The following is a 12,968-nucleotide window of genomic DNA, read 5'->3' as shown; positions in this document are numbered from 1 at the left end:
CCTAAAAATCCCCTTTCTTCTCCCTTACATTCAGTTTAATTCAATATGTATTTAACACCAAATGTAAACCGGTCACTGCATGTTTACCACAAACAGAAAATTAGATATGAAACCCACATCCAAGAAGTCAGCAGTTCAGTGGTGAAAGCTCAAGGTTAAACAGAAGATTTCTGGGCTGCCTTTGCAGTCAGTTCAGGGTGACGTGGAAGGGTATGGTTGGAGCAGTGTGGTAAGAATGCTCCGGAAGCCTCCTGGAGGGCTCGGCAGCATGCCAGAGGCTGGTGACTGTGAGTGTCACTACCATCCTGAAGTGGACACTGGCTTTTGCTTTCTGGTGAGTCAGAAAACTTTTTTCAGGTTTTTGGCAGAATCCTTTATTATCTAACTCTTGGTGGGGGAAACACCACGACCCTCACTAGGAAAGACAAACAGGTGTAAATACTCTCCTCTCCTCAAAGTGATGCATGGGCACAGGGTCAAGTTTTGAGAATCAGATGCTTCATCCTCAAGACTTACTTTGGAGCGGTTGGCATCAATACTTGCCCCTTGGCAAATTAGAATCAGAGACAGGGATGTGTAGCACGTGTGTCCGGCAGTGGCTGCATTTTAGAGAAAGTGATTATGGTGTCTACATCGGCTTCCTGAATGAACAGTTTCTGGGGTGTGCACCCCTTGGCTGTCTTTCCTGATGCCAACTTCCCCTGAATCCTGCTTGTTTTAGTCATCTGGTTTTCGGTCTTTCCATTAATTCTGGCAGCTACCAGAAATCCTTCCACTAACTTCCTCTTCCACTTTAGTAAACCATAGTTGCTTTCTGTTGCTTGCAACCATGAAACCAAATGATGCAAGGCATTTGTTAAATGTAATCACAGTGTGGCGACCTGTGTGCTAAGGCCTGCGTGAGAGTTATTGCATTTGATCCTCTGCAAGGAGGCCTATAGGCATAGCCCCCTTGCACAAGGAGAAAATTGAAACTGAGAAGCGGAGTCACATAGAAAAGTTAAAGACACCATCTCTGGAGCTGAGCCATCCGAATGCACAGTTATCTTCACTTTTCTGTTTTGGTTCTTGTTGACTAACAAATGGAAGCAAAAATAGCACTTACCTGAAAGGGGCTTTGTGAAAATAAATTGTTTATACATATAAACTACTTAGATCAGTGTCTGGCAATAAAAACTTCTCAATAAGTGCCAACTGTCAACAAATGGCAACAAAACATCAAGAGTAGCAGCTCCCATTTATCGTTTGCTTCCGTGCATCTAAAACCTAATTGAAATTAAAAGAAAGAAAGAATTCAAACTTGTGGGGACCAAAATATCCCTTCATTACTAATGCACCTGATATTGAAAAAAGTGCTTATCTCTACACAAAAGTGGGCTTCCTAATGCTGAACTCCAGAATTAGACAGATTGACCCACTGGACAGTGGCAGACCTCGGAGGAGGATTTGAACTCAGGCCACATGGCTCCAGCCCCTGCTCTCTGCTCTCTATGGCACGTGCCTGACAACTGGGCTGGAAAGGCCTCGCTCAGAGCACAGAGACACAGGCCCAGGGCCCTGGGACTGTCCTTTCAGTTTACATTCCATACATATTTGCTGAGTAACCTCTGGCAGGTACTGACAGAGACACTGAGGCAGAAGCCTTGGCAAGACTGGGAGAAGGCTCTGATGAAGAGGTGGGAGTCCTGCTGGGTAAACTGGCCTTGTGGCCATAAGACTCACCTAGACCCTGCGTCTGATTTATATTGTTTTCCTTAGTTAGAACGGATGCAGGAAGCTAGTGGTCTGAAACTAGGGGCAAAGGACATTTACTTGTGTTTCTCAGAAAAAAAAACAGAAGGTCATGGTTGACAGACCTTAGCGTTGTCTTTCCTTGTCGTTGTTTACCTTTAGCCCCAGATGAGAAATGAAAGGACTACTGGTCTCATTAGGGTAATTTGTATCGCAGTGCAGGCAGAAAACTCTGTGACCCTTTGGTCTGGAGATTTATAGTTGGAGAAGATGATGGCTACATAGATTAGTAACACGTTAAAAAGGACAGAAAGGCTCTGAAGGAAAAGAGGCTATAGACTGAGTTTTCCATCCACCCAGCCATCTCCACTCTGTCATTTCCAGTAACACACAATGAAGCAAGGAAACCATTCTCCCACGGTGTTTTCCATTGTTATTGATCCTTTTTAAAAAGTTCCAAATAGAGGCATTCATGGAAACTAAATAGGGTGCCTATTGAAAAAAATGGAATTTTTATTTGGAGCCAAGAAAGGTAAAGAGTTATAGCAAAGCTTGCTGTATGTATTTTAAGGACTCCTCTGGAGATGAGAGTATAGCTTTGTCATCTTATCAGTCCAGAAAGATCTAGAAGGGAAGCAGATTTCATGTCAACCTGTAATCTTATCACCATATTCTTACAAAATAAATGGTGTTTTCCAATTGTCTTATTTTTCCATGGGCTCTATGGGTGGGCTGAACCAACAGGAATGTATTGTCTCTCAGGTTTAGAGGCTAGAGGTCCTGGCAGGGCTGGCTTTCTCCTGGGGGCTGCAGTTCCAGCAGCTCTCTGTACCCAGAGCTCTCTCTCTTTGTGTCTGTTCCTCTGATATCCACTGATGTTTGGCTTCTACAGACTTCTGGATTCTTCTGACTCACTGTGTCCAAATGTCCTTTTCTCATGAGGACTCCAGTCACATGGAGGACGGCCGTCCCTGATCCAATGGCATCTCATCTCAACAGGATCTCTGAAGATCCAATTCACAGAAGAGTCCAGCCTTAACTAATCATAACGTCTTCAAATGGCCTATTTACAAATAGGTTCACACCTGCAGGAACACAGATAAAAACTTAAACCTGTCTTTTGTGTCATACTTGAGTCAATCCCCACACCTCTTAAACTCATATTAGCAGGGTACAGGTCCTGCTTGGGGCACTTGATCAAAACTAACTGCCATCCAATCTGATGCAATGTTTCCTAACTTTTCCTGAGATCTGCACAGGACAGAGCCTCACGTCTTCTGTAAGGAAAAAAACATATTTTCCCAGGTGCACATGTCTTGTTATCTTGCTGCCCTGCTGTTTTCCCTACAGCCAAGGACCCTCGTGGGATTGCAGCTCTGCTGAGCACAGCTGCCCACTGACGACTGTGGTTTTTGCCCCCAATCCAGGTGCAGGGACGAGCTCTGTCCACTTCTTGCTCTAAGGACTCAATCCCAGTGGCTGTTAGCATTTGCTAATGAGACCAGAACCCAGGCTCAGGCCTCACAACCTGCTTTCTAAGATGCAAATACTTCTAGAAACTGGTATGTTCCTATTTTTGCTCTTGTTAGCTATTCCATGGCAACTGCCAGTTAACCCAGCAAACAAACAAACAAACAAACAAAAAAAAAAAACTCAGATGTACAGAAGTTTGATGTCACCATGGGTACGTATCTTGCTTCCAAGTGACGAGGGTTGGCTCGTGCCTTCATACAACTTTCTCAAAGGCAGCAGCACTGGTTGGCAGAGCCAGCTCTATTACTTACTTCCCCTATTACTTTTTCTCCAGTTCCTTCTTTAGTCAAGACCAGGGCTTAATTGACGAGGTCACTACAAGAAAATCCAGGAGACGCAGGAAATTCTCCTTGACCTTCAAGACTAACTCTCAGGTCACCAACCCAGCCTGTATTTGTTCCCCAGGGCTTCCATAATAAATTACTAAACACTGGGTGGTTAAAGCAACAAAAACTCATTCTCTCAGAGTTCAGGAGACCAGAAATCCTAAATCAAGTGTCTGCAGGGCTGGTTCCTTCTGGAAGCTCTGAGAGAGACTCCATTCCATGGCTCTCTCCTAGTTCCTGGTGTTTGTCTGCAATCCTTGGAATTCCATGTGTCTGACTTCACATGGCCTTCCCTCTGTGTGTTCCGGGGGCTCCGTCTCCCTGTGAGTTTGCATGTCCTACTTATAAGGACAAGAGCTACTGGATTTAGGGCCACCCTTATCCTAACTATCTGCAAAGACACTATTTCCAATTAAGGTCACATTCTCAGTGGGTGGACATGAGTTTTGGGGCAATAATCTTCAACCCACTCTGCAGTCTTATCAGTGCCCTGCATGGTAGCATGGGGTACACCCTCCTCTGTAATAAGCAATTCTTTGATTCCCATCTTCCCATTATTTCTTGTGTCCACATCTCCTCCATGAACCCAGAAAGATTAGCAGTTTATCAGAGTTGTTGCCAAAAAAATGCTGTATGACACATCAAGCAAAAGGTCAATGCTTAAAACGGAAATCACTTGCTCTTGCTTACACATTTAGGGGTCAGCTTACCTATACTGGGTTCACCTGGGCTTGGCACTCAGCTTCAGGTTTGGCCCAGGTCTGCTCTGCACGACTCCCGTCTTCCATGGGCCACTAGCCACCCTGTGCATGAGTTCCCAAGTGAGGACAGAAGGACAAGAGGGGAGAGCAGAAACACTGGATGCTTCTTCAGGTCTAGCCTTGGAACTTCAGCCCCAAACAAATCTCATCCACATCTAGCATCAACCAGGTGGCCTCTAGTAAGAGGAATTGCAAAGTCACATGGCAAAAGAGACTGGTAGCTGGAAGAGGTGAGAAGTAGAAACAATAAGGAAATCCACCATTGATGGGATTCAGGCATTACTGGCTATACCATTTAACAGCATTGAACCTCACCCCATCCTAAGATTAGACACCGTATAACTATAAACTCCTCTCATGCTTAACCTGATAGAAAAGCAGATGGATAACTAAACTATCATAAAACCTTAACTAGCATTTAGTTAGAATTTCCTTGAGGGTAGAAACTGGGCCCTTAATCACTCTTGCAGCCCTAGTGCTTGATATAGATATTTGCTGAGAAAATGAATTAAAAACCAATTTACTAGAGTTTCAATCCTGCCCTGAGCAGCTTTTCTGTTAAAGTGGCTAACAAGCAACACTACTGGATAAAATGGAACAAAATAAATTTTCAGCTGATTCAGGTGCTAATTGAAAATAAAATAAAGGAAAACCTCCTGTGAGTTTGACTAGTGGAGAACAGATCTGAATATGACATTAGCTGGATCAACAGAAACATCAAAAGTAGATTGCACAATATTAAACAAAAACTCCATAAAGGAAAATGGAACCTCTTTGGGTTTGTTGGCAAGGGATCTGGAAACTTTTAGAGGGAAATGGATGCTTTCAGATATCAAAGTATGTACAAAAGTCACAGCGCATTTCCCTTCTTGATCACTGTTTAAACGTCTGTGTAGGATGGAAGACGAAGACCTTTTCTTAAGTAATATATGGAGGTGGTGGGTGGATATGTGCATCATGCCCGTGAGAAATATCTAGAGAAGAGAGGCTGCGTTATCATGTTATTAAGAACAATGATGTAGGAAAAATTATGTCAAAAGACGGAGAAAGGAATGTGATCTTACCTAAATTTTACCACCTTAGTCAGATGATGAACTTATATCTAACAGTAAAATATGGCCTGGGCAGGGAGACAAAGTAAAAATTGGCTATACACCAATTTCATCTTGTTGAAAATCAAAGCTCTGAGTTCTCCAGGCGAAAAGTGATTCCTTCACTGTGTTCTTTAATTCTTTGAATATAAGAGCACAGTGAAGGAGGAGGTTAGAGGTCTTCACGTGAGAATATGTGCAGGGTGGCTACTGGCCATGGGAGAAGGATGCTACCTTCTGTTTAGTCTCCTAAAGACAAACCTGGGAATTCTGCTTGGCATCGTTTCTCGCCTACACCTCACAACCAAGAAGCCCCATGACATTTTTTTTAAATTGTCTCTACTAAATATGTTTGCATACATCCTATTTGTTTCACTCTTAGCAGTTGCAACTGGGGCGGATCTGCAAGCTGAGCCTGTGGGTGGGAGTGAGGCAGGAGAGACACTGGGTGTGGGGACCAGGTGACATCCGATTGAACAGAAGAGGTGACCAAACAGTATGTGGTGAGGAGTGTGATATTCCACTGCAGGAAGTGGGCTTTAGCCTTTGGTCTTTAGTGTGTCTATTTGCACTTCTAATTTGAGTCAGTAGAAGTCCAGTCTGTTCTGCTGAGTCAGATCTGGGAGGGTACAGGACTCCCAGGGATTCCCACAGGAAATGCCACTGGTGAAGGCATCTGTTCTCGGACATTCTGCTGAGCAAAGCTCTGCCTGGTTGTGAAAAGCAACAAATTAAAGTAAATTGAAGTAAAGCAAGGCAACTCAGGGACGAGAAAAATCTTTCAGTCACCAACCTGGAGGACACAGCAGGTGGGCCATCAAAAAAAAGGGGCAATGCAGGAGGGGTGAAAAGATTGAAATGAAGGTGTGGAAACATACATGCCAGTGAGGAGCTGCCTTTATTAGTAAGATGCACGTGCTACTTTGCTGGAATAAGGATTGGACTTGACAATAGAGGAAACACACCAGATACATTTGACATACAAAGAAATGTGAGTCAAGCAGCATGCACCTCCTCCTGTTTAAAGGGAACTTCATGACCCTTCCCTGAATGCTCCGTGGTATCAAGCCTGGCCGTAAGCAGGGCTGCCCAGATGGAACTGACAGGCATCCTGAGTTCTTCTCCCTCCTCTCCCTCTCATCAGCCAGTCCAGTCTCAGGGTGAACCCTAGACTTGGCAACCAGACTTGCTCTCCTGGGATTCCACATCTTGGGCTAAGTGACACATGGATGAGAAGGAAATGGTCTAAGCTCCGAATCATTGCAAGCTTTCCATTCACTCCCATGTTAGTGGTTCTTCTCTTGACCAAAAGTAAGGCTAGAGCCAAAAGATCTGTCTCTTCCTCTTCCTTCTATCATCTTTTCTGGCTTTGAAAAATAAGGAAGGAATTTGAGATTTTTGAACATGCAGGGGATTATGCAGGCAAGGCTGGGATATAGCAGTTTGCATGAATCATATCATTTATTCCTGCAACCATCCTGGTAAGAAAATATCTCATAATCCAAAAGACTTATAGGAATTAAGCAATTTGTTAGAGGTCACAGATTTCATAAGAAGCTGAGTCAGGATTTAAAAACAGCTACTCCTGACTCCAAAGCCAGTACATTTTCTAAGACACTGTACTGCAAGACTTGTTTCCAGGGTAATTGCCTCTTTTAGCATACACAGTTTTCCTCTGTCCTCCCCAGGGATACTTGGGTTCATTAGGATGCTGCACCTTTATCTTCAGGTGACTTGTTAGGTGTCTAAGTGCTGTGTGTTTGTCAGCAATTTGGGTCGACTTGCTCTTTCGAGTAAAATCCTTTCTAGCAAAGTCCTTTTGCAAAAATTCTATAAAAGCTGCAAGGCAGGGGAGCAAGATTAGAAAGGTTGAAGAGGGAAACCAGATAACTAAGAAGAACAGTCCCAATAAGCCCTTATTTCTCTCCCATAGGAGAGTTTGTGAAGGGTCAGACTGGCAGGAATGAAAAGGAAAATCCTTTTTTATTAAGCTTACCTGTAGAAGATTATCTCTTCTGAGGTATTTATGAAAACATTCACAAGCAGTAAAACTTACTTTTCCAGACCCTCCTTTTATTGAATTTCTCCAGCTCTCCATCACATTTTTAAATCCCTGCCTATTACTCCATCTCTACATAAATCATACCCATGTCCATCAGACTCCAGCTTAGATGCAATTCTCTCTCGAGCTCCTGGTAATTCAATAGAGAACTGTGTATCACACTGAGGAGGCACCTATAACCTGGATCTCCAGATCACTTGGAGATGCACTGCAATCGCCTTGTTTCATTTCTTGAGGGAAAAAATGAACCAGGCACTGGAGGAAGAAATGAAAAGGCCATTGGCAATTTTATTGCCACAGGCTCTCAATTATTCAGGGGCCAAGACCCATTCTCAGACAGATACCAGCTCCATCCTGCTGCTTTTTGTGGCTCAGTGTCTACAGTGGGGGCTGCTGTGTAGACCCATCCACACCCCTTGAGGAAGGGGAGCCAGACAGTGTGAAGGGGGTGGTGGGGCCATTGTCCTAGTGCCTGGGAGTCCACTGAGGTCGTGCAGAGGAGATGCCTCTGGATTTCAGGAGCTGAGAGTAGAGGACATCCTGGCTCTCACTTGCTAGGACTAAGTCAGATTTTTCTCTTGAAGGACTTTGGTGATAGAAAATGGGCCACTAATCTTCAAAGTCTGGCAAATTAAAAAATTCCAGAGCATTTCTCTCCTGGACTTACCATCTTCCTCAGCAACTTTTCTCATTCTTTTAGTCAGCCTGTCATTCAGTCTGTCAATAAAGAAAAACAGTTGAGCATGGGGAAAGTACTAGTAGGGTGTAGGTGGTGGGCATATTATGACGGACAAAACAGACATGATCTTACCCTCTTGTACCCATATTTTGGTGAAGAATGCAGTGAAGAAAAGGAATGGCCCTTTATGACATGAAGTTCAGCATGTACATGCCTGTGTCGTCCAGGAAGCCACATGTTAGGCAACCATGAGAACACTTGTCAAAGCTGATACGTCCAAATGTAACAATTCCTTTATTTTGGGGTATAGTAATAGTGCCATGGGAGGTTGCGTATTGGCACATGGATTTGTTATTTCCACCAAAGGTGTCCATCAATATAAGAATGTTATTTATTGATGGAGAGGCGTATCAGGATCCAAACACTACACCATCAAAATTGTTGTTATCAGGGGCTCAGTCCCCAACAGAAGAGCTGACCTTTAGGTAGAGTTGGGTAAATATTTATTAGAAATCAAGAATCTATATTCCTCCCTACCTGGAAACATCCATGGAAGCTCCATTCTCTCTCTTTTTCTGAATATTCTGTTCCGCTATCATCACTGGCTGAGGGAGCAGGTAACTGTTCTCTATGGTGAATCCCTTCAAGACCAGTCTCTCACCCCTTTTGCTCTCCAGAAGCTCTTTTTCCTGGGAATGAGTCTCCCTCTTGACTATCTTAACCCTGCTTCTGCTTCCTTCATGCTTCCACTTCTCATTTGCTCCCCCAACTGTTGTCCTCTCTGCCATCTCTACCAGTGCCCTATCTTCTGGAGCAGGTAGACTTTGTCTGGACTCTGGGATCAACAGAGAGCTGGCCCACTGCTTTCCTGTCCCATTTCATAGATAAGGGAAATAGAACTTAAGAGTTTCATTAATGTGTCCATGTCAGAGCACTAGCGTGTGGCAGAACTAAAATTTGTGTCTCTCATGTGGTTGTTGTGATGATTGACAGATACAGAACATACAAAACACATTTTGTTGGCTTAGACATGTAGTAGGGACTCAGTCATTGGCTGCTATTATTATCACAGGTGTGCCCACTTAAGTACTTGAGCTTAATCAATTCTCTTGAAATGATTAGCTCATCTTTTCTGCTTGGTTATTCTCTTTTCCCCTTTTTCTCTAGGCCCATCCTTGTGGCATCTCCAACCATAAAAAAGTGTGATTTGTTAAATGTACTGTGAACATCTCCAACGTGAAATATACAGCACAGAATAGTGAGAAGAACATGAACTTTGGAGTCAAACATTTCTGTGTGAGCAACCTGATTCCGTCTGTCATCTGTCTCTTTGGACTTCTCTGGGCCATAGCGAATGTAAAATGGGAACCATACTTATGTATATAAGCAAACGTAAAATGTAAAATATATATAGCAAATGTAAAATGGGAACCCAAAGTGCCTACCCAAACCTGGGACACAGTAGGTAGTTAATACATATCATGTCTACTCTCAGCCTCATTCTTGCTTGGATCTCGTGTCCAGAAACAAATGTCTCAGTGCAGTAGGCATTGGAGACATTGGTGAGGTTGACTATTATTTCTAGCTCTCCCCTGGGCACACAGGAAGATTGTTCCCCCCTTGTCTATGGAAGCTGACCTTGGCCATGTGACTGGGGGGGGGGGGGCCTATGCCCTGCTCACTACACCCCCTTCCTTCTGACCTTGGGAGTGTGCATCTGGCATCAGGTGCTTGAATTACTGCGATGGGCGGGCTCCCTGATGAGCTCGGTTGAGATGAGGGATAAGCAAGAAAAAGGCTTTTATTTTTGCTGATAAACCACTGAGATTTTATGCATCCACCATGTAACTTAAATATCCTGACTTTGACCTCCCCTTCCATTTTACTTTTTCATCACAGAGGCTGGTTTTATCTATTCTTTTCTGTTTTCTGAGAGGCCCAGAGGAGCTTAGAAGCAATCTGATGATGTATGTGAATGATTTATCACTCCCTTTTGGCCCTAAGCAAGGATTTGCCCTGTACCATTCATCTCCCAAGATATAATTGGACTTAAAATTAAAACTGCATTACCTTCCAATTCATTGAGAGGGAACTGGAGGTTTTGACTTAAACAGCAGTTTCAAGCAAAGTATCTATTAGGAGCCTGTGGAAAATTGTTCCAGCCTGCGTTACTGAGAGCCGGCATGGGAAAAGAATTGTTTTTGAAATGGTATCCCCCTCAGCCTGAGCCTGGGGTCCTGAGGACAAACTGCAGGGTTGAAGGTAAACTGGTGGACTGAGTTCCATGGTCTTCCCCAATTCAGTCTGAGCTGATTCTTTCCTTTGCATCTATTACATTTATTGCATTTCATTGTGAGATTTTGTTTGTATAACTATTCTTTTGCTAATGTGAAACCCCCTGCAGTAAGAAGGCAGGAATAGGTTGTGTTTCAGGAACTGGGGGGCAGGCCTAGGATGACACCAGGCCTCAGATGGAACTTGACAGGGAAGATGGTGAGGGGTCAGGTCTCCCCACTTGCTTCTGTTTCAAGCTCATCCTGATTTGTGCGCTGAGCTATGAATTCCACATTAGGTAGGATTCTAGGAGTTAAATTTGGATTGGTTAATTGTAGAGGTTGGTAAAGTCGCCTTTGGGATTGGTCATTGTTCTATGTGACAAAGGCACAAGCATGCTTCACAAAGGGGCCCAAGAAGGACTCTGTAGGGCCCACAGCTTGGCGCAGACACTCTTATGTGCACATACTTGGCTGTGACGATGTCTTCCTATGGCGGTCATTTTCGAGAACTCTTCTGGAACATTTAGTCTTGTGTCAGAGCCTGTGCTGCATTCCAGGAGTGCCCAGGAGCAGACGAGCCCCTGCCCTCAGGATCTCACAGTGTGAGAGGTGATGGACAGAAGCAGGTACAGGCTGCCCTAGGACAGGGAGAGAAGGTCACTTCAGTCATTGTTGCAAGCAGAGGGGACAAGAGCAGACTCTAAGCCTCACATCCAGCCTCATAAGACAGCTCAGACTATTTTTACCAAAGTAACCGTGGGCATGTGCCTTCACTTCTGTGTCAAGACATCCTTGTCCATAAAATGGGAATAATAGCACTGCCTACCTTATACGTCTATTGTGAATATGGAAGGAGCAAATTTATATGAATCACTTAGAATTGTACCTGGCAGATAGCAAGTACTCAATAAATAGGTTGCTATGCTAACACAAATCTATTCATTCAATGAAATATAATTCAGCCACTGAAAATTATATCTCAGAAATTTCCCAGGATAAGGGAATCAATTGTTGTGATGCCAAATGAAACATAAGGAATGGTCCTTGATGAAAAACTACAAGTACTAAGTGTGCAAAAAGTGTTAATTCTCATTACTGCTTAAAACAGACTGGAGAGCTCTTCCTAGGCCAGTGCTCAACAAGAAAAAGGCCATGCTCAGTTCGAGTGCAAAGATTGTGAAGCCCAATGGCGAAAAGCCTGATGAATTTGAATCTGGCATTTCTCAGGCTCTTCTTGAGCTGGAGATGAACTCAGACCTAAAGGCTCTGTTAAGGGAGCTGAATATAACAGCAGCCAAGGAAATTGAAGTTGGTGGTGGTCAGAAAGCTATTATAATCTTTGTTCCTGTTCCTCAGTTGAAGTCTTTCCAGAAAATCCAAGCCCGGCTAGTACATGAATTGGAGAAAAAGTTCAGTGGAAATCACGTTGTATTTATTGCTCAGAGGAGAATTCTGCCTAAGCCAACCCGAAAGAGCCATACAAAAAATAAGCAAAAGTGTCCCAGGAGCCGTACTCTGACAGCTGTACACAATGCAATCCTTGAAGACTTGGTATTCCCAAGTGAAATTGTGAGCAAGAGAATCCATGTAAAACTGGACAGCAGCCGGCTTATAAAGTTTCATTTGGACAAAGCACAGCAGAACAATGTAAAACACAAGGTTGAAACTTTTCCTGGTGTGTATAAGAAACTCACTGGCAAAGATGTTAATTTTGAATTTCCAGAGTTTCAATTGTAAGACAAAATGACTAAATAAAGTATCATTTTCAAAAAAAAAAAAAAAACAGACTGGAGAACTTGTCTCTGGCAAGTACATATTAAGTGCTCCAGAAATGCCAGTTTCCCTTCCTTGATTTTCAGCGTTAACCTTCCTATTGTTGCCTTGCATTTCATGCTCCAGAGACATCAAGCGGTGTTTTGTCCCCATCCTGCCCTGTCGTGTGTCTTCCTTCTGTGCCTTTGCTTTGGACAGTCTGTTCCCCGCAAGACTCCCCATCCTTCCCACCCAGAGGCTGATACTCTCAGGCATTAGGACTCAGCCAGCGCCTCATCTACCAAGCCTTTAGGTGGCCTCCTCTGGGGTTCCCATACACTTAGGAACTCTCCATCATACTCACCGCACACCGTTGTCATGGGCACTCTCTGAAAGTCCATGTTCCCCACACACCGTGATCTCTTCAAGGGCAGAAATCAAGTTGTCACCTTTGCCACCTCTGAGACTGGCCCTGGACTGGTACATGGTAGTTATTCAGCAAACGGTGAATGAATGCCTCTTACTTCAGCAGGCTGATTCCCTCACTCTTCCAAACAAATTCTCTTCATCAGTATCTTTACCCAAGTCAACTTTTTTGGCCCAGATTGCTATTCTGTTTAAAACCCAGCCCTTCCTTAGCGACCTAGAGCACAGACTGTTTCCACTGGGGCACAAGCTTTGGAGTCAAGCTGACCTTGCTTAAAATCTGTCTTTCTTTAGTTTTCCTAACTGAAAAAAATAAAGAAGAAATAAGGAA

At 43.7% G+C, this 12,968-nt stretch overlaps 1 protein-coding gene and 1 long non-coding RNA gene across 2 annotated transcripts; one reads left to right on the top strand and one right to left on the bottom strand.

Moving 5' to 3' along the window:
• Positions 1-4,323: 4,323 nt before the first annotated feature.
• Positions 4,324-11,060, bottom strand: LOC119509280. Its single transcript, XR_005211663.1, has 3 exons — positions 10,927-11,060; positions 8,172-8,221; positions 4,324-4,572 (listed from the first exon to the last, which is right to left on the bottom strand). It is a non-coding gene; the product is annotated as an uncharacterized LOC119509280 (long non-coding RNA).
• A 551-nt stretch (positions 11,061-11,611) lies between these two features.
• Positions 11,612-12,196, top strand: LOC119509279 (40S ribosomal protein S7-like). Its single transcript, XM_037803220.1, has one exon. It carries the CDS (start codon positions 11,612-11,614, stop codon positions 12,194-12,196), a length of 585 nt encoding a protein of 194 aa, XP_037659148.1.
• The last annotated feature ends 772 nt before the right edge of the window (positions 12,197-12,968 follow it).

Source organism: Choloepus didactylus, chromosome 14, assembly GCF_015220235.1.
Source record: "Choloepus didactylus isolate mChoDid1 chromosome 14, mChoDid1.pri, whole genome shotgun sequence".
In the NCBI taxonomy this organism is placed as follows: domain Eukaryota; kingdom Metazoa; phylum Chordata; class Mammalia; order Pilosa; family Megalonychidae; genus Choloepus; species Choloepus didactylus.
Note: the sequence above shows the minus strand (reverse complement) of the source record. Positions and strands in the feature narration are given on the sequence as shown.